Genomic DNA, 23,211 nt, shown 5'->3' on the forward strand with positions numbered 1-23,211 from the left:
CTTAGCAACCAACCCAAAGCCAGGACACGAGTAGAATGTGGCAAGACCAAGATTTAAACAAATATTCCATGCTACAAAAGTTCATTCTCTTTCTGCTCCTCTTCATAGTCTTATGAGATAATGGAACTGTCTTTGAAATAACTGATTAAAAGGTAAACTAAAACAGCGACATGAAATTTTCGATGACTACATTAGCCAACAATTTAAAAAACAGTACCCAATGTTGACCAGACTATGACAAAGCCAGCACTCTTTTATGTTGTCAATCATGGTATAAATGGATATGAAACTTCTGGAAAACAATTTGGTTATTTCAGTGAAGTGACTACAAATATTCATGTTTGATTTACTCACACCATTTTTAAGAATCTATCACAAGAAACTTCCACAAACCTTGAAAGTGATAATTGTAAAGGTGTTCATCATGGAATCAGTTATGCGATACAGAAGCACCCCACATACTCAAGAGGAGTAGTTAAATGTTGCTGCATATGCTAAATGTCCTAGTCATTAAAAGTGATTACTTCTGTTAAGTGACAAAACAGAATCTAAAGTTACCTGAATTTTATTTAAAATCGCAAATTTAAAAAAACTAAGGGGTGATTTCTAAACCTCTAAATGCTAAACTATTTAGAATTTAGCAAACTGCTATAATTGACTGTTTTACTAAAATGAAACGATATGAAGTTGGTCAACTTAATCTTCGCCACTGTTCGTTGCTTTAGAAAAAAAAAAAACTCTCTCAAAGCCCTAAAATTATTTAAAATTATTTAAAATTTAATGCTCAAGGGAACATGTTTGTACGTGGAGGAAATGTCTTCTGTATGATCTAAAAGATGATCATTTGCAAGCAGAATACGAAGAAGTCAAGGTGCTTTGTAGTCATAGAATATGACAGCAGGAGAAACCTTAGTGATCAATCATTTCAATTACACAGAAAAGAAAACTAATATCTAAGAGGTTACATGATCCACTCAAAGTCACTGGCTGTTTGGACACCATTTCTTAGCATCAAAGCTGTTCCTTCAGAAGCCAACTACTGTGACTTTTCTTCAGAAGGCTCATCACAATATCAGGTTAGTCTTAAGTAATGATAATAACTAATAATCAACTAGAAAAACCTGGAAAAGTCATGATTTATAATTTTTGGAAAATACATGTTCATGCCACATAATCTAGATTAAATCACAATGTTGACCCCTTAAAAGACATCTTTTTTCACTGCAATTACTAGAGCATGGATAACTAAGAGTTAACTGGAGACAGGCAGTCACAAACTCTGTGCCATTTCTACTGAAATATGCCCCATTTCTCCGCTATGGTTAAAGGATTTGCCAAACAAAACCACACAATTCTTACTTTCCATTTCTTTTCTCACTTAATCAGGAGTTAATTTGCCATTCTGATAACCAAACCTGTCAAGGGTGACTGATACGTCAAGGGTCAAGGATATGCTTTGGAAATAAGGCTTGATGTCAGCACAACAATGTGACAAGGGAAAACACCTAACGCTAACAGTTTTTCTCTATAGTAGAAAGGAGATATATAACTGAGGATTATCATTCACTATGCCTGTCAGAAGAAATATCCTTTATAATAGTTTACGTGATCATAGACTTCAGACGTAAATTAAGATGGCCTTTCCAAGTTTCATATTTAATTCAAATTAAAACAAGTATATTAGATCTATTTAGCCAGCCCCTTTACTGTGACCACTATCAATGGCAGCTTTCAAAGCACTGAAAACTCACACACAAATACTTACCAAAAGAACTACAAAACTTACTTTCGAAAACCACAAAAAATTGTTGAAAGATATTAAAGAAGACCTAACTAAAAAGGAAGACATCCCATATGTATGGATCAGAAAACTTAACATTGTAAAGATGGCAATACTCCACAAATTCTATCAAAATCCCAGCTGACTTTACAGAAATTGTCAAGCTGACCCTAAAGTTCACATGGAAATTCAAAACATCTTGAAAAAGAAGAACAAGTCAGAGGACTCATACTTTCTGATTTCAAAACACTACATCACAGTAATCAAGACAGTGTGGTACTGGGAAGGACAGACACATCGATCCACGGAATAGATTTGAGAGTCCACAAATAAATCCTCACATTTACAGTCAAGTATTTTTTAACAAAAGTGCCAAGACATTTCATTGAGGAGAGAATGGTGTTTTCAACAAACGGTGCTGGATATCTGCATGCAAAAGAATGAAGTTGGACACCCTACTTCATATCATACACAGAAATTAACTCAAAATGGATCAAGGACCTAAGTGTAAGAGCCAAAAGCATAAACCCTTAGAAGAAAACATAGGCATACGTCTTCATGAGCTTGGATCAAGCAATGGTTTCTTAAATATAACACCAAAAGCATAAGCAACAAAAGGAAAAATAGATAAATTGGATCCTGTCAAAATTAAAAATGTTTGTGCTTCAAAGGGCACCATCAAAGTGAAAAACCAACCCACAGAACGGGAGAAAATACTTGCAAATCACCAATCTGATAAGGGTGTAGTAGTCAGAATATATTAAGAAGTCCTGCAACTCTATGATAATAACAAATAATTCAATAATGGGCAAAGGATTTGAATAAATGTTTCCCCAAAGAAGATATACAATGGCCAATAAGCTTATGAAAAAATGCTTAACATCATCAGGCATCAGGGAAATGCAAATGCAAACTACAAGGAGATACCACTTCATACCCACTAGAATGGCTATAATAAAAAAAGACAGACAAAAGCAAGAAAGTGTCGGCAAGGATGAGGAGAAACTAGACTCCTCAGACGCTGCTGGTGTAAATGTAAAATGGCGCAGCCACTTCAGAAAACATTCTGGAAGTTTCTCCATTAACCACAGAGTTATCAGATATCTAGCCTTCTCTGATAAAGGCTATCCTATTTTCTAACATGAACAAAGTCATTCTACAACGTTAGCCATCATTCTCTCCTAAATATTAGGACATGCTAGAAATTTAAAACAAAAGAAAATTAAAATCTCCAAGCGCGCAGAATAGTTTCTTTCATTTTTTTTTTTTTAATTAGAAAAGCTTTAGTAAACATATATATTCAAACTCAGACTATTGGGGAACGTTAGATCTGCTTTAAGAGGCTACCAAAGGTTAGCAGTTGCGATATAATTCCCTCACACTTCCCTGCCTTACTAAGCCGAGGAGACTGAACACACATCTTGCAGCATCGAGGATTTTAGCTGTTCCCTACGTAACGTGATCCACCCTCTTCTCTTTAACTGCTCTCTGTGTACAGGGGGTCACAAATTTACCCCTCCTAGATCACGCCCTTTAACCAGGCCTCTCGCAGGACCACGTAACCCTCCTTCCCAAAACTGACTGCAATTGTGATTTTATGTTTATTTGTGCAATTCTTGGACTTTCCTGTAAGCTTCCTGAAGACAAAGCCCTTGTTCATTTTTGGCTCACCACCATAGACTTAGCACCCGGTTCCGCCACAATGCACGATAAATTGTAATCCATGTGCTATAAGAATCTTTCTCCTCTTTAACTGGCGTTCTAACCGTCAATGGATTTAGACGCTACGCAATTGTCTTATAACTGCATATTAAATAAGAGAATGTATGTAGTGTCCAGGGACCTGATTAGCCATAGAGAAAACATAGGGACTGTAGTGACTACGTTTTGTGAAATCTTCTACGGCTTCTCGCGAGGCAGTTTCTTGATTCCCAGTTCTGGTTCAAACGGGGGAGGCTGCGGGCTGTCTTAGAGACAGATGTGAGTTTGTTCAATAGAATTATAAAAAAGAGGAGAAAAATGATAAGCTGTTGAACTGTTAAAAGGTGTTCAAACCTGATCTTGCGATTATTTAACAATTAAAGACTATGCAACTTTAAAACAGTATTCGTCTTGGAAAAAAGTATATTCTTCACTTCAATTTAGACCACATTTTTAAAAATCACTGTTTTAAAAACTAAAACTATCTGTTATTCATAAAATGCCTTTTTGTGTCGGATGGCTTGTCAGTCATGCTCACTAAGCTTTAACCCAATGCTGGCCCAGGTCATAAGCAGTTACGTTTATGCCACAAACCTGAAATTCTATTTATAAGCATACTAGTGAAGAGTCACTGTAAATACATTTAAATATTTGCCATGATAACATGACTTTACAAAAAGATTCTTTTTTCTCCATCCATATTTAAAGTGGTCACTTACCCGCATTAAAAGCTGTAAAAAGACTTTTTCTTGAAGGACCTAAAATATAAAAGAAACATTTTTAAAATACATTTATGTTTTATATGAAATATCACACAAAAATAAATCATTTAAGAAATAAAGGTTGTTTTAAATTTTCAAAAACAATCCATTAACATGTAAATTTTAGGTTCCTGGTGGGAAATACCACTGAGATACAACCAACTTTATTAAGTATATTCTAAGGATAAAATGAGATTCCAAATAACATCAAAACGGTAGCTTAGGGGCTGGCCCGGTGGCGCAGCAGTTAAGTTCACACGTTCCACTTCGGTGGCTCCGGGTTCGCCGGTTCAGATCCTGGGTGCAGACATGGCACTGCTCAGGGCCAGTCTTCCTCAGCAAAAAGAGAAGGATTGGCAGTGGTTAGCTCAGGGCTAATCTTCCTCACAAAAAAAAAAACAAAACAAAACACAAAAAACGGTAGTTTTAGAGTGATATGAATTCATCATTGCAAAGATGATCAGTTTTAACATGGCAATCTACAGTACTTTTCTAGTCAAGAATAGCTGAAATTCAAATTTTAACAGAACTGAATTTACACATTTATTACATACATAATGCTATTTCACTGCTGACAGAGCAAAAAAGGCCTGATTTTATAAAAGCCAGTCACCAGTGTGTAATTAACTTGCTATTCACACTTGCTATTCAGCTATGAAGGCAAACATACTTAAGCTTTTTCTCCTAACTGATACAATATAAAACACAACCAGGCGAATCCTTTCACAATGTATGTATATATCAAATCATCAAACATATTAAAACTATTTGTCAATGATACATCAATCAAGCTGGGGGGAAACATACAACCAGCAGTGGTAACAGGTACACAGCTACAGAGATAAGCCACTGGAGGAAAACTACCAAGTGCTTCTACTTGGCATGAAATAGTCACTTTAGGGCACTAATAGGTCACTTTAGGACCTGAAGATCACTAGTTAGAACAGCTGCCACATCCTATAAGCGGATTTTAGAGATGATAATCTCTTAAAATCTGTGGCCATTATAAACGGAAAGCACTGATTCCCACTCAAGTAGAACCTTTGTGATACAAAAGCTTACAAATTCAATAGTGAGATGTTTTAGCATACTAGAGTTACTGTTCAAGTTATCAGTAGAACCATGAAGTTCTAATTCTCTGAAAGTTCTTAGTATTAAAGTTCAATGACGTTTCTTTTCAGCTATTGGGGTATACGTCGATTATGGGGCTTTATCATCATCAATAAAAACCACAGATTCACAGGCTGATGTCACCCCAGCAAGACGTCCTTTCATGCCTCAGAAGTTTATTTAAGACCCTGGAGAGATGAGAACCTGCTGGCACACTGAAGAATCTTTTTTTTTTTTGGAGGAAGATTAGCCCTAAGCTAACATCCGCCACAAATCCTCCTCTTTTTGCTGAGGAAGACTGGCCCTGAGCTAACATCCGTGCCCATCTTCCTCTACTTTATATGTGGGACGCCTGCCACAGCATGGCTTGACAAGTGGTGCCACATCCGCACCCGGGATCCGAACCAGCGAACCCTAGGCTGCCGAAGTGGAACATGCGAACTTAACCACTGCGCCACCTGGCCAGCCCCTAAAGAATCTTCTTGCCAATATTTATTCATATTTTCTCTTCAATTCAACAGAAAGGAAAGTGTTGATGAACATTGACTAGGTAATTAGCCTCAAGTTACCACAGGATCCATTACACACACACACACGTTGAGGATGCAGAGCAACAGATATTCTCAAATTGCTGTGAGAGACTAACACCTTTCTGGAAAGTTCTTTAGTAACATATATTAACAATTTCAAAAAGATTCATACAGTTTAACCTAGTAATTCCTCTCCCAGGGATGTCTCATGGAAGTAATTAGAATCTGAAGCAACGAACAAAGTTCACAGTCAAAGATGTTTGTCTCGGTGTATGACGCGCCACAGTAAAAGTCAGCAACTCTCCGGGAACCACGGAAATGGAAAACAGTGGGCTATTTCACAGCCATTTAAAATGAAGATGTTCTCACAATATACTTAACAAAAAGCAAGACACAAGAGAGTGTACATATTATGCCCTGAGTTTTCTTGAGACAAAAACAAAACGATTACATGTGCAGAGGGAAAAAAATGGAGGAAATGCAAGTTATTCACAGTTGATGGGATGAAGGAAGACTCTGCTTATGTTTCTGTGTTTCTCAAATTCTCTAACATAAATATGGGTCACATATTACAGGTCACGTGTCTCATTCACAATTATTCTTTCAGTTAAGTGATCTTTCAACTCACTGAGCACAGATGAAACTTCTAATGTGCTTCAGACCTGCTGTGATAAAGGTGCACGAGAACATTCCATATTAAGTATACACCACGTATCTTGTAAACCTGGAAGTTATTCCTCATAGCCACAGCAGTTACAAAGTGGGTAATACAAAGAAGGAGAAGAGAAAGAATAAAGAACACGCTTTGGACCAAAGGTGGGAACTAAGCTATGCATTTCTATGTCATTACTCCATATCACTCCCTTAGAATAATTTACCTCTACAGGTTTTATTTATTTTCACCCTATACTTTTGTTGACTTATATGCTCTATCTGCCAACTTATATGTATCAAGTTTTAACTATAGGACCTACTGACTCTCAGAACAAGCGAGCTCCCTCAGCCTAACAATGTGTTATATGTCTTTATTCAACACATGTTTTGTAAATGATAGTTCAATACACCATGAACTTAATTGTCAAAATTTAACTTCCTACAGGCCAAGGACTTAAAAAGTCTTGTCTTCCCCCTTCTCTCCACAATGAGGACCACACCTTTTGGAGGAGTTTTGAGTAAGTGTGCATGTGTTCTGGGCACCAGAGGCTTCAGATACAAGGATCCTGAGGAACCATTTTGAAATGCTGGTTTTGGAGGGTTTTCCTCATACTTGATGACAGTGGCATTACCAGCTGTAATAAAACAGAAAAGTACAGTTTTAATGGATAAATACAATATCAGTTTTCTGCAATTTATTCCTTCCTCCTTGACTCAACAAGTGCTCACTAAACACCTCCAATGAGGCAGTCATTACTGCACGTTAGGAGTACTAAGACTGATAACAGGTGATTCCCATCCTCGCGGATGCAAGGTGAGCAGGAACTCCTACATCCGCCCTGGAACAAAGCTGCAGAAGCCTCAAAGCTGCAACACAGAAGGGAATCCCACCTAAATAAGAAAAACCGTCTTTCATATTACACGTAAATCTTTCCTCTCTCACTCACACAGGAATCCTCTCTGGAAAAAAAATTGTTTGCAGGCCCTAAAAGAATTGCTAAAGAAAGGACTCTTGGAGAAATCTGGATGCTAACCAACTTTGCTTAGGCTGTGGTGTAATTCTGAGTCCACTACAGTTAACTAGGCAAAGGGGACTCCCACAGAAGTAGACCTCTACTATTTCCCAGGGAAAACATAAGGGTACAGGTGAGAGGGAAGAATTAAGAGAGCAAACACTACGCTTTAGGTATAATACGCCAGTGAGTCCTGGAAAGGGCATCTACTATTTCGCCACAGTCTCTGATTTTGCTTCTCTTCCTTCACTGGGATGCTAAAGACAACCTTAGCATATCAAGTGACAGCGACACTTTAGAATGAAGAACACAGCTTTCAAAAATAATGTGATAATTTTCTATCAGAATCAAAATTTGAAACCATGGAGAAACAATTACGGCAAAGCGTTCAGTAGATGACTAGCTTACTCTTATTTCTGCTTTTGCCCAATAATGACTGAAGACTTTGGCATCAAAAAACTAAATATCTTTCAGTTGCATAAGACAACTGTGTTGACCATATTTCTATAGGTTTTTCCTAAATTGTGAATTTCCTCTTGATATTTATGGCTTCCCATTGGATTAAAAAGGGAACCTGAATTTTCTACAGCATCTTTAAGATGTGTATTTGTACTTAGGGCAAGGAAAAGGGCAGAGGGAAAAGAAAGAGTAGGGCTTGTTCCTGCACTCTGAATTCCAAAGGAGAATGCACTTTCGCATTATATTTTTGTGGAAGGTGTATTTGATCCATAACGAGGGCCTATGAAATAGTGTTCCTCTGCTATGGTATGGTTAAGTGGACTCTGTGGCTACTTTAGGACTATAACCATCATTCCCGTCATTTATTGCCCTGTTTTGGGCAGAGAGAATGTACATTTCAAAATCTGATAGTGTCAAAAACCTTAGAGGAAAGGTTTGAAAAATAGTATCAGGCTGTAAAGAGAAAAACAGAAAAAACTTGTCTTAAATTTTATTAAGTGGGTAACTGCAGCAATGACCTAATTAAAGAAAAAAAAATCAGTATTTCCTTTAAAGAAAACCATTCTAAATTCATACTTTTCCTTTTACTACTCCATAAGAATAATCTTTGAAAAAGCACACTGTTCAGAAGCTTAGCTCCTACAAGGAATTTTACGAGTACTGTTTTGCTTTTCCTAAGAAATTATCATGTTATCATGTTATACAACACTCAAGAGTCTAAACACAGCACTTTGTGTTTCTCTCCATATCCAAGAAAAAACAAAAACCAAATAGAAATACTTGGAAAGTTTTCTGGTTCAATCTTCCTGTAAAGTTAACCTTTTTATCCATCTCCTCTTGTTGACCATAGAGACCACGTCTAAGGCACCCTACACTCACTCGCCACAGGCGAAATCTGGAGATTCATCTGTTCACTAACCAGTTTCCAAGCTTAATTTCCCCTCCACCAACCCAGATTGGATTTTTTATTGTTTGTTTCTAAATAGTCTTCAACACCCAGTTCTCAGCATCCAATTCTATTTTAATATTCAACACTTATAATCGTACATTTCTTTATTACCAACCTTGATCTCTCTCTTCATCTCACATTCTAGAAAGGGGCAAGATAGCTATCTTATTTACAAATATGTTATAAATTTGAAAATAGCTAGAAATTTTTCACCAGGCTGAACTATCCCAACTCCTACAACAGTGCTTACAGATGGCACAGTCAAACCCTTTATGTAAAAAGATGTTCTTCTCCCTTGATCTCCGTCAACTTCCTCTACTGTGAGCGATCTGTTCATTCTTCCTGTGCCCAGATAAGATTTTCAATATTAGGTCAAATCAACAGACAGCCTTCCATCCTACTGACAAGCCTCTGTCAATTCCCTACCCTTCTTTCTAATTCTTTCCTTCCCAGAACCCAGAGACTTGATTTTTCCAAAGTTGACAGGGAGCTAATGTAAGTGGTAATACTGAAGATGCTGCTCCTATAAAATTCATCACAAATTTTCAAAGGATGGATAGTGAGTGACTTCATAGTCTTAAAATAACAGAACCAAAATTTCATAGGACGTATTTTTTAGATTTTCGTATTAAATAGATATTGGGTTTCAATTAGCATTTTAGCTTTTGCTAAATCAACATCCAAAAAGTGAAGTAAATGAAGTTACTAGAGTCTTCATATATTATTATAACAATCTGGATTATAGTCTTACTTACTTGAACCATTTAAAAAATTATATTCAGCAGCAAATAAGTCACTTATTTAGATTTTGCAAACCGGAACTGAGTTTAATTTACAGCCCTAATATAAAATCGTATGATCCTAAATTCATGCTTTTCATTTCTAAGCTTTAAACACAAAGACTTTCAGTTTCCAAAGAACTTGGTAGAAGAATTTCTCACTAAAGCAAAAGACATTTCTCATGAGGCACAATACTCCTGTCCCCTGGCTCTCTGTCACACACAGAACAGGAGGTGTTGTCCTGGAAACAAACAGTCTCTCTGCCACTCTTCAGGCTCAACACAACACCTGATCCAGCACCAGATCTACCATCAACTTTGTAACACATGAGTGTCAAAATCCGTACTTCAAGGATAACATTTCTGAGTTTGACTCAGGTACAAACAGACACACAAACATTTACATCTATATGTAACATATTTATATATATATAAACACTCAGTATCTAAAAGCTCTCCTCTAAGCTGGCCCATTGCTTTCTAGTAAACATCAAGTTGAAGGATGTCCTTAACTATGAGTCATGATGCCCTTAAAGTATTTCTCCTGCCCTCGATTTCAGTTCCTAACGTGGCAGCTGGCTGGGTATCCTAGTGATTTCTAAGCTCTCTCTTGTCCAGAGTTATTATATCCAAACGAGAAACTCTTCTGTGGCGAAAGTTCCAATATAATAAGAGAAGCATATTAGTTTCAAGTAATGGAGTGGAATCCATAATAAGTGAGTTCTAGTTCCCACTTGGTTACCACCTAGCTGTGCTAAATCTCTTCACCTCTCTCTGTGTAACGAGTGGGTCTGAATATCAGGTATGGAAACAGGCAGTACATATGCTGTCATGGGGCTCCACTAACTGAGTATGGTATTCAGTCCCACTAAGGCCAAACACACCCTCAGAATCCTCCTAAACACAGTGCTCCAGGGAGCCATGACAACTCAGTGACAGCTGGTCTGCAGAGTCAATATGTGAAATTCCACACGTGGTCACCTAGGTCTCGGCCAGCTCTAACATAGTTTAAAACTGCCCATGCTCTATTGTCATCCTTGGTCCTAGCTGTCTCAATTAGACCAGAATAACAAATCCTCTGCAATCTTTATTTTTCATTTCCCCATGGTCAAAATGTGGTTCAAGTGAAATGAGAGAGAGAGAGATGACTGAATCTGAAGAGAAAATGAAGCGAGATTCTCAGAGACCCCTAAGCAGAAGAAATGATTTACCCATTAGAGAAGAGCTTCTCACTGTTCCAGACTTTTATTTGCAAACTAACATTTCATTCCACATTTTAGCATCTAGTTAACATTAGTTTTTGTTTTGTTATGACATTATGTAGATACACACAGAGCCAACATTCTGTTCATGTCTTGAATTTTCTGTGACTCCCCACTGTGCCAGATCATCTGTCCACCTGGCTTGAAATCAAATCACTACTGACGTCTAAGCTTTCAAATTCCAAGAGCAAAATTACTCAACTTTGCAATGACAAGAATGTCTCATATAAACCCTAGGAAAACAATAAAAGAATGAAAACAAAATTAATACCAGTCTGGATAATAGTATTTTCCTATTAAATAGTCCATGCAGACGTGCAGAAGCATTAAGCATGTTTGGTAATATACGGCCGGAGTATATGCTGTCTGCCTTTCATCCCTACCTCACCTACGGCAGACATCACTAGGCAAACACAAACCTTTGCTCTGAACCTGGAAGCAGCCTGAAAAACTTTCAGCTCTGTACTCCAGGTGATTCGTACCAACTAACCAGTATTGGCAGGTGAGACAATACCCAACTAACCATCCTGCAATGAGGAAGAGACTGCGTGTAAATAAGCCTAAACCTTCTCTCTACCAGCTTAATCACTTCAACAACTCAAAACATCCCCCTTCCAAACTCTTAGGCACCATCTTACTGTGGTGAAGAAAACAGAAGTGGTCAGAAACGTGTTGCTGCAAGGATTGTGGAGATGATCTAGTCCTCCCCACCCATTCATCAGGTGAGAAGACTGAGGCCGAGAGAGTGAACGATCGTCCAACTTCACATGAGTTAGCAGGAAAACTAGGAGGAGTCTGAGCTGAACGCCCTTTTCTACGTATCACACTGTCAGCACCTCGGCTGGCCACGAAGGTGAAAGAAAAGAATGTTCTATTTCTTTAGTTAACCTCCTCCTATTTCCAAGAGTGCAAACAGCTTTGGTGTGCATCTCTTACCTCTCCTCTCACCACCTGACTCTCAAAAAGAAACATATTTTTGTGGTCAAACTAGGAGGAGAAGGAAGCCCTTAGACTTCATATTCTCTAATGTGGCAAAACCATATGCTTTCCCGAGACGTCCCTCTACACTTGCACGATGGTCCTCAAACCTTCAGCTCTATTCGAGACCTACAATATATAATTCATTTTTATCTAATGATCTTAAAAGATCATTAGCTATCTGAGTTTGGAAGGGCTTATAAGGTTTAACCTCTATAAACGAGCACATTTGGCATAGAAACTACTGTGCCATGTTTCATGCTAATATCCAAAAGATAATCAATACCGTAACTTTAAAATCTTGTATGCTTAAAAGAATACACATAAAGGACAGGCTAAAACCTCCAAATAAGAGAAATTTATTGTCCTCCATATTCTGATTCAGTCATTTTAAAACCTGGCAATGCTATTTCTATAGGATTCCAAAGTATTAAGAGCTAGATGTTAATTTTACAACAGTACTATGAGATCTCAGGAGTTCTTAAATGATGCCATTAACAGTATCACATCACAAAGAAATGAGCAGACAAAGCAAGAACACATTCTTTAAAAGGGTTCAAATGCTTAATCCAATATGAATCAAAAGATTGTTTCCTAACATGACCCATTATTATCAGAAATAGGAAAATTTCAGTTCAAAAACATGATTTTCTTCATGTTTTAAGGTAATCTTTAAAAGTATTCATCTTTAATATTTTTGCATCTAACATAGTGAGTAAAATAATCAAAGAGGTGATGTTTTAATTCTAGGGAAGTATTTTTCCATACTTATAAAACTATAAGCTACACACACACAAACCACTATTTAATCAGAAATGAGACCATCGAATAATATTAGATAATAAAGTAATTTCATGTGCCAAGAATGTCAACAATGCTGCTGAATTATATTTGGTAAGAGTCCCCAAACACACAAGCTATCTAATAAAATTAATTCTAGATAGAATCATTCACAACTTAAATATAAACACGCCCTAAAATTACAATTAACAAATTACAAGTTATAAAAACAGCAATCAAGAGATGCTAGATCAATTTATTGAATAAAATTTAAGCATGCTTACAAAGAAAAGAATCAAACCAGAAATCGTTGACCTACTTCTTTTCCCAGTAAACGTGGCTAACAAAGGAACTATACAAAGGCTGTAGGATCCCAGGACCAGCAGTGTCAATAAGGTAGCATCATAGTGCCTCTCTGAACCAGCCGGTGGGGTGAGTGTAGAATTGATAAATATTTTTGAAGAAATATCCGTTTCTGTACAACTGCGAAATCCTCCTGGTACAGTCATTTAAAAGGATCAAAGCAAGCTTAAGCAGGAAAAACTGCAGCCATGTTCACTCTATATCCCTCATGCTTGCTCTTAGTGAATTAGAATGGAGGAAAAAAAATCTAAGCTCCGAGGCACTCCACGAAACGGATTAAACCAGCTAGCAAATCAAACTAAGAAAGAGACTCATTGATTTGAAAGCTTAATCTGCAAGAGAGACACATCGCCACTAGACAGGCTCTGTGGGTATACGGTAAACCCCTTTGTTAAAAGACAAAAAGGAATGGACAAAAGCATTTTACAACCTCCTTAGGAGTGTCAGACTCGGTGCTGGAACGGTGGCCAAGTCAACATGGCTGTCAATGGAGAGTGCTGGATAGCGGCACCACAGAACGTGCCTGCCTCCGAGTGTCACAAATTCCCTCGCTATACAGCCCTCTGAGAGCAGGCTGGTGACTCTGTTTCGGCAGTTTGTTTTTAAAACTTACATTGCAAACAGACAAAGCTGCAAGTGAAACGATCTTACGATAATACACGTGTGAATTATCTTTTCAAATTCACAGAGAATTATGCTACGTGCAAACCCTTCTGATCTCACGCCACAACTTCAAATTTCACACAATACACAGATAATAATCCTGCTTAATTTTAAGAAACATTTCAGTATTCCTAAAGTTCCAGTATCCAGCTCCTTACTATCATATAAGACCAGGGACTGCTGCTAGGTGACCCCTTGGAAATGTGCTCATTAATTCAGTCATTAATTCAATGCCTTAGCCTCCACAAACACATTCTCAATTCTGTCACAGGCTGGCTGAGAGCCCCTGGACCAGCGACAACCTCTCTGAGCCTCAATTACCTCACATACAAAATCAGACTAACAGCAGAAGTTGAGAGGAAAAAAAAAAAATATATATATATATATATGGTAACCCTATGATAGCAGTCCACACCCACAGCTTCAATAACCATGACTCCACTTTGTCCCTGTCCCTCACCAGAAAGAAGAAACTGATCCCTCTTTAAAATAGAGAGTGCTCCCCTCCTCCCCACACACCCTTACATCTTGTTGTACTTGGTACTCTAGTTATCTGCGTAAATATCTTCTTTCTCCTCAACTACTTCTTAGATAAGGACCACTTCTTCTACATCCTGTATCCCTCACGACATCCACTGTGGTGCCTGTACACAGCAGGCACTCCAAAATCGTCCATATTAATTCGTAACTTTAAAAAGGAAATGAGCAAATAAATACTAAGACCAAATACATCTTTGGAATGAAAGAGATAGCTCCATTAATTCACCCATTTTATACATAGAAAACAGAATTCACATTAGCTGAAAACTTTAAAAATATTCTCTTGCGTTTAAAGCACATAAAATTAGTCTTGAAGTTATACTATCCTAGTCCTATTACACTGAATCTAGCATTCAAAGTACAAGATTATAAAGCACGTTTACAAAATAAAGTGTTTTACAAAGCAAATGGAACTGAAGTTATCTTTTGTTCTGATTTCCAGCTGGGTTCCAATAGCCCCTAGATTGCTTTCTTTCCTTCAATAAACCAAAACACACCATCACTTCAAATGATACACTTTAGAATCCTTCATGCACAAGAAGAGCAGGTGCCTTCCACACATAACTATTCCAGTGTTTCACAACACATCCATCAAAAGAGAACGTCACTGAAAGAATTTGTTTTTCCTGCCACTTTCAGAGCAGTTCCAAGGGAGAAACGATATGCACATTTTCCCCTAAATCACAGAACGAAAAATCCTGATAATTCTTTGTAGTACATTAGTTTTTTCTTATAAATGCAGTTTCACCAACCTTCCAAGTCTGACATGAGAGCGACTTACGATTATTGCTGTGAGTGCTCAGATCGCTGTGGGTGCTGGCCAGGGAGGAGGTGCTGCCCGTTCTGCGCAGGGCAGAACTTTTCAACGACGCTTTGGATCTAGGAAGCGGTCTAGGCAAATTCACCCAAGACGGCTGTGCAGTTTTCAAGGATGTAGGTTTCCCTTGGGGTTTAAAAAAAAAAAAAAAAAAGGTTTCCACTGCCATCCATTTCGAAAGCTTTCGGCTTGTAAACTCAAGCTCTTGTATTAACAAACTGAGTCAAAATGCAAAATGAATATTCAGAATCATGGAACTTCAGCTGAAATCTTCACATCGACTTGTTTATTCATTTTTGGTAAGTAGAGGCAGAAGAACAGAGATGATGACGAGGAATCAGGATAGGAGAAGGGCGACAGCAACCCTGTAATGTGACGTGATGAACTCACATCTTTTGTGACACAGTTATCAGAAAGGTCACTTGAGATAGAAGCTTTTGGCAAAGTTGAAATCAAAGAATAAACAAATTGATATGACATCCCCCCATAAGAGTTATGAAAAAGTAAACAAATCAGTGCATTCACATACTAGGCTACCATATAAAAAATAGGTGAAAATTTAAAAAACAGGAAGGAAGAAAAATTCAACTTGATGAGAAAAACTTCGTTTAAAAAATGCCTAATGCCTAACACCAGATGGTGCTATATTATTAATATTCTTTTTTGATCTCATCTTTACTACTTATTTGCCAAACTTAAATGGTCTTCTCTTTCTTGCAGCAAGTCTTTCCACTTAACAAAATATGTATGCTTCATATTCTCTAGCATCTTTGAAACCACACTATTCTGACGCTCACAAGTGCTACTGACTGTGGGCATTTCCCAAGTTCGAGCTTTTACTCACAACTTTCTTCATACCCATCTCTCCTGGCGAGTTTATTATTTACTTTACTCTAACCACTGCCCTGTATGGATGCATCCCAAATTCTTACCTGCAGCCCCATCCTCCTTCTGAATCCCAACACCACTCACATTTTAAATTCCTTGCTGAATGTTTCAACTTGGACAATCAGACAACCTCCTACCTTCTTATGCTAATTACAACTCCATTTTTCCTATTTCCCAGCCCCAAAACTTTGAAATCACCTTTTTCCCCCTAGATTCCCATACAATCTAGCACCAAGTCTCTCAATGCCACTAGTATTCACATAACTGAAGAATATCAAGAGTTGAAAAAGACCTTAGATGAAAATGATAGTATCACATATTACAAATGGCGCCTTGAGTAATTTTTTCCAGAAAGTAATCTTCATTGCTTTGTCCCAGTGATATCACTTATAAAAATCTCATCTTAACAGAGAAAAAGGAACTTAAGGTCCTCAGGTCTGGCAGTTAAAGTCACCCACATTGAAGCTCTACCTGTCTCCACAGCCTTACCCCTACACTATTCTCGTACATAAGTATGCACTCTGCTCCAAGCAACGTAGTTTCCTGACACCAGGATGTACTATTCTAATTGACTGTGCACATTGTTTCTTTTCACAGAGGTCTTCTTCTCAATCCAAATCCCACAAATCCTTATTCCCCACCTTATATTTTGCCCAAACAACTGTATTTGACTCCTCAAGTCCTGTCCTTCCATTCTTTCCAACTCCATCGTGTTGATCTCCTGACCGTGAAAACCAAGGTCATGACCCAATCTAAAATCTGTGATTCCCCATTATGTACAGGATGATCTTATTTTTAATCCTCAATATTTAATTTTAAAGGCATAAAAGACAGTCTTAGGGTTGATACCTACCAACTTTCCCTTATGCTTTTTCCATGCCCCTACCCCTCTACACACATCCACACCTTATTTTTATTTATCCAGAAAGTTTTCCTCTATTCTTCTGCTTATGCCCATCTTTGTGAATGAAATGGCCTCCTTTCCATCTAGTTCCCTATCTTGCCTGGTGAATACAAAGTCACTTGAAGTTTTTTTTAAATCCTTGCCACTTATCTGCAGCCCCATCTCAGATCGACTGAATCACAATCTCCATTTTAACAAGACTCCCAGGTGATTCAAACTCACACTAAGTATGAGAAGTACTGTTGAGAATGACCTCTTCATAAAGCCTTTCCTGCCAGGACACTCTCCTTTCTGTGCAAAGGACCACACCTTCCTTTCCGCTCATCCTTTCTGCTCATACCGATACTCGCTTCCATCACAGCATCTGTTTCAACACAGCCGTCTCTCAGACTAGTCTCTATCATCCCTGAGAACAGGAAGGGAAGCTGATTCCATTCTGTCCCTTAGGACCTAACAAAGTGTCTGGCATGGAGTGAGACTTAATAAATGTTTGCTGAAGGAATTAATTTTTCTTCTAAGGTCAAGAGTAGGGTAGAGAAATAAGGAGACATTGGTAAAAGGGCACAAATTTTCAGCTAAAGATGAATAAGGTCTCAGGACCTAATGTAAAACAGGGTGACTATAGTTGATAACACTCTATTGTAGAATCAAAATTTGCTAAGAGAGAACTTAAATGTTTTCACCAAAAAAAAAAAAAAAAGATAAACATGAGATGATGGATGTGTTAATTAACTTGATGGTAGGAGTCCTTTCACAATGTGTACATATACGTATACCAAATCACCACAATGTACACTTTAAATTTCTTACAATTTTGTCAATTATACATCCATAAAGCTGGAAAAAATAAATGTGGAATTATAATGATAATAGTAATAAAGCTATTAAAATTTTTTAAAGGCCAAGAGTAAATAAATTTTAAAATGTCTTCTCTCATCTACATTGAAGCATTAAATACTTAACCAATTTTTACAAGCTTATTTGTCCTTTCTTAATATTAATGGTCTTTCAAACAGTCTATTAGTTAGATAAAGGGAGACATTTTTCTTGACCTTCCTTATAATAATTAGCAAATAATAGTTATTCAAATATCCATTTGATTTTTTAATTTATATTTAGCCACTGGTTTTACCCACTTTTGAAGGTATAGAAAAACAGAATTTTAGAATATAAATTTACCAAATTGCTGCCCCTTCAGTAAAAACATTCTGATGAGTCATCATTATCTGAAACAATGAGTGAGGATGGACAAGTCACAGGTGAAAATTTCTGGGCCACAGCCACAATGCAGTCAAGGCTCAACAAGTTTGGAAAATTACCTTATTTTTCAGAAAGGGATATTTCACAGCATTGTTTCTGAAAGCATCATAGGTTATGGACATTTCTCAGTATGTCTCAGAATTACAGACCTGTACCCTGTCTGATTCCAACACAGACACAGCCTGGCACCAGAACCAAGCTTACCCCCAAGCCCAATTACCACTCCCCTGACCCACCCTATCCCATTTCATATACTGTCACCTCCATCCAGCCCCACCCCCTCCACCTAATGGCAACTTGTATTCCTAGCCAGTCTTCCCCATTCTACCATTACTCTTGACTAACAGCACTGAGGGCTCTGAGCGATGCCCACTTCACCAAAGGATTAGTGCCTTTGAAACTCAGAATAATCCTAACAGCACACTACCGTTGTTATCCCCAGTTTATAGGATTAGCTCCTTTGAGACTAAGAATAATCCTAACAGTGCATTACTGTTACTATCCCCAGTTCATAGTTGAGAAAACTTCCTAGGTGGTTCAATGGCTTATTCGAGTCACATCCCTATAAGCAGTGAGAGAGAGGCCTAGAATGCAGGCAACATACCCCCAACCCAGTGTTCCCTCCACTGTGCCAGGGAACAGAAGCATCCCAGTTAAGGGAAGAAGTGTTAGGCCTGGAGGCCAACCTGAGCTCCTCCTCTTACTAAGAGGGTGGGTGCTCCTATAGTGCAATGTGAAAAACGGTGGGGATACAACAAAGGTATTTGACCCTTTCACCGACAGTCCTCATGTTTAACTTAACAGCCAAGTTGACTTAAGGTACCTGTAATTGGACTTCATACAGGGCAGCAGTAAAACAAATACATCAGAAGCAATACTAAAGGACAGGCAGAGCAATGTTGGAGTGAGAGACTGTGAGTAACCTGAGCATCAAATTCTTAATGAAATCAATACAGGACTGGCTCCAACTTACACTTCTGACAAGGTGACATTCATCAGTTCCCTTCACATCATGTCACTTTTCCCAGATGTGAACCACAAAAACTGAAGATCTACCTGCAGAGATATTACCGACCTTAGTGGCTTATTTTAAGCTCATTCTATTAGCATAAACTTACAGATAGACAACAGATTTGTTTTGATCTATAATTATAACCATCTTTTGTCTAGGGAAAGTATGAAAGAAACAACATTTGCACTTTGTCTTCGATAGTAACACAGAGTCTACTGGATTTGAAGCACACCTTCATCAAACAAGCAATTTACACAGACAACCACCTTGGAAAACCCAATCAAACGTACAATAAAAAAAATCATTAGGGGCTGGCCCCATGGCCAAGTGGTTGGGTCTGTGTGCTCTGCTTTGGTGGCCCAGGGTTCACTGGTTCAGATCCTAGGCTCAGACCTACACATCACTCATCAAGCCGTGCTGTGGTGGCATCCCACATAGAAGAACTAGAATGACCTACAGCTAGGATACACAACTGTGCACTGGGGCTTTGGGGAGGGAAAAAAAAAATCATTAAGGAATGCCTTGCAAAGCTAAAAACCTTAGATTTATTAAGGGAAAAAAAGGACAATGTTAATATTATCCAATTTTTTTAAGTTTATATTATCTATATATTGAAAAATTATAGGATATACCAGAATTTTATGGGACTACTATGGTATAGCACAGGGGGACATGGAGGAAAATAGAAGGACAGGAGCAGGACTGGGAAGTTTCCCTTCATACTTTATAACTTACATATTACTCCATGTGAATTTTCTTTTCTTTTCTTTTTTTTTTTTAAAGATTGGCACCTGAGCTATCAGTTGCCAATCTTTTTTTTTCTCTCCAAATCCCCTCAGTAACATAGTTGTATATTTTAGTTGTGGGTCCTTAATAGTTGTGGCATGTGGGACACTGCCTCAATGTGGCCTGACGAGCAGTGCCATGCCCATGCCCAGGATCCGAACCAGCGAAACCCTGGGCCGCTGAAGCAGAGCACATGAACTTCACCATTCGGCCATGGGGCCGGCCCCAGAATTTTCTTTTTAAAATAGGCATATTTTTATAACAAAAACTGATATATTACTAAAGTTAATAGGGTCAAATATTTAATCAGACAAAAGATACTCAAGACAAACAGATAAACCAAGAAAGAATAAATTGGATCAATAATTAAAGTAAGTAAAGTCTAAAAGTCATTTTTATTCCTGTGCATCTGTAAGCATTGGGTATTTTTTAATCCTTTTAATTTTGCTAATAAAAAAAACAACAACAAAGAAACCAATGCTTTAATTGATGCTTTTATATGGCTATGATGAAAACAGTCACTTTACTACTGGCAAGTTCTTCATGATACCATAATGGTGTGTTTCCTAGGACTGGAAATTAAAGCCAAAGAATGAGCTCCTGAATGGTACTCCTTTGTTCTGACACATATTAAATGATTCATTCTCCAGGAAAAAGCTCCCTCCCAGGCCTTCACAGGTACATAATGTCTCTCAGCTCGAATCTGGCCTCCTCCATTCTTCCAGGAGAGGCCTGGGAAAGAAAGTGGATCTCACCTTGCTCACAAAATACCTTCAAAGTAACGAGCGCGGTTTCCAAAGCCACAGAAATATCTACCAGTCAAAGCAAGTTCTCATCTGTGAACTCTCAACGAGACAAGAATGAATTTAAGCTTTCATATATTTTTCATGAGACTATTCACATTGAAAAAAATGACCTGCTGTTCTTTATATTTGATGAAATTTATGGGTGTTGAAGATGTTTCAATTAGATGACAAAAAAAACCTTACTACTATATTCCCTATATTAGAAGGCATACATAGATCATCTTAATAAAACTCTGGACAGTGGATTCACGTGAGAGGCTGGGCTACACAAGTGTGTACTTGCTTACAGAGGAAGGTAACTGCACGTAATCACAAAGCATAAATGTACAGGGTGCTAGAAACATCCAACATCTTACTAGAGAAATCACTACCAAATGGTTTCAGAAAAAATTATCAACTACTACAGAATACATTGCATCTCATCATAACAAAGTATTTTGTTCTGTGATTTGCACTACTTATTAGAAGGAGCACCGGTATCATGGGGAAGAAGAAAAATGAGGCTGGAGAGGTGGCGAGTTTACAGTTGGCATTAAAGAGTTTACAGTTCGAGGCATTAAATGCCAGGCTAAGCACTCCAGGCTTTAACCGTAGGGGGTGGGGTATGGTGGGAAGATGGAGAGGGAGGGGCCACGGCAGGGTTCTTAGCATTTGCATCAGGATTTGATCATGTGGCAACAGTGTGCAGAGCCAACTAAAGGGAAGAGTTTGAAATCAGGGAAACAACTTAGAGGCCAGTGCACCTGCCAGGGCTACAGGCCGTGGGAATTTTAACTAGACAATGAAAAGGAGATTACTGAGGTCAGGCTGTAATATACAAACTACATATTAATATACATGGTTTAATATACAAATTACTGTATCATAAAATACAATAAATATTAATAAGGCATGCAAGTGGCAGAGCCATAACTACTACAGTCAGGAAGAGAAAATGCCAAATAAACAGACACATAGTTAAAACACAAAAACTGAGCAGCCCCCTAAAGGTATAAAAAATTAACAAGCTATGTGAGAAATAAATTACACACACTCGAAACTGTAGCTGCAAGTTCACTCTCAATCCACCCGAAAGGATCAAATTTTGTCATTAATATTAACGTAGATATTAAAAAATTTAGCTTCAATGGTCGAGTATTATTGTCTAAAAACCATTTAAATAAGCATGGTAAGCTGCTTACCAAGTAAATACTATAGATCAATAGCTTTCTGATTTACCAGGAAAAGACAGAAAAAAGATCCTTTACTTTAGCAACAAAAAGTATTTGTACACATAGTCATATATGTGTACACACTATTTCTATGAATAATTTTATCAAAAAGTGCTAGTATCATGGAAAAATTACAAAAATAAGGGCCATAAGGTTTGAATAAGTGGACATACATGTTCATTTTTCTATGAATTAATATATTGATTGAATGTTATTCCGATCTAAACCCACATGATTGTTTTTAAAGGGGGAATTTGGAGAGCTTTTAAAAAACAACTTAAATCAGTCTACAACAAGTAAGAATAACCAAAAAATTCTGGAACATAAAAATAATAAGAAGGACTACAACTCAACAACAAAACAATCTGATTAAAAAATGGGCAAAGGACTTGAACATACCTTTCTCCAAAAAAGAAATATAATGCCCAACAAGCACACAAAAAGATGCTCAACATCATTAGTTGTTAGCAAAATGCAAATCAAAACCACAATGATACTACTTCACACCTATTAGGATGGCTATTATATAAACAAAACAGAAAATAACATATATCGGCAAGGACACAGAGAAACTGGGACCCTGTGCATTGTAGGAAAGTAAAATGGTGCAGCTGCTATGGAAAATGGTATGGTGGTTCCCTAAAAAATTAAGAATAGAACTACCATATGATCTAGCAATCCCACTTCTGGGTATATACCCAAAAGAACTGAAAGCAGGATCTTCAAGAGACATTTGTACATGCGTGTTCACAGCATTATTCACAATAGCCAAAAGGTGGAAGCAACTCAAGTGTCCATTGACAGACGAATGGATAAACAAAATGTGGCACATACAAACAATGGAATATTATTCAGCCTTAAAAAGGAAGGAAATTCTGACACATGCTACGACATGGATGAACCTTGAAGACATTATGCTAAATGAAATAAGCTGTGCACAAAAGGACAAATACTGTAGGATCCCACTTAGATGAGCTCCCTAGAGTAGTCCAACTCATAGAGACAGAAAGTAGAGTGGTGGTTTCCAGGGGCTGGGGGAGGATGAGAATGGGAAGTTGGTATTTAATGGATCAAGAGTTTCAGTTGGGGAAGACGAAAAGTGCCAGAGATGGGACACTGGTGACGGTTGTACAACAATGTGAATGTCCTTAGTATGACTGTACACTTAAAAATGGTTAAAATGATAAATTTTATGTAATATATTT

At 37.7% G+C, this 23,211-nt stretch overlaps 1 protein-coding gene across 21 annotated transcripts in view; it reads right to left on the reverse strand.

The window, feature by feature from the left end:
• Positions 1–23,211, reverse strand: part of MTUS1 (microtubule associated scaffold protein 1) — a 150,853-nt gene that overhangs the window by 55,847 nt on the left and 71,795 nt on the right. For 11 of the 21 annotated variants that reach the window (XM_070598313.1, XM_070598311.1, XM_070598305.1 and 8 more), the window contains 3 exons: positions 15,104–15,265; positions 7,037–7,171; positions 4,201–4,239 (listed from right to left, as the gene is read on the reverse strand). In XM_070598313.1, coding sequence (XP_070454414.1) covers positions 4,201–4,239; positions 7,037–7,171; positions 15,104–15,265 — 336 coding nt within the window. Of the gene's footprint in view, positions 1–4,200; positions 4,240–7,036; positions 7,172–13,075; positions 13,660–15,103; positions 15,266–19,164; positions 19,248–23,211 lie in introns of those variants that run through there. The other 10 variants (XM_070598326.1, XM_070598324.1, XM_070598322.1 and 7 more) reach the window with 4 other exon arrangements.

Source organism: Equus przewalskii, chromosome 28 (assembly GCF_037783145.1).
Source record: "Equus przewalskii isolate Varuska chromosome 28, EquPr2, whole genome shotgun sequence".
Taxonomy (NCBI): domain Eukaryota; kingdom Metazoa; phylum Chordata; class Mammalia; order Perissodactyla; family Equidae; genus Equus; species Equus przewalskii.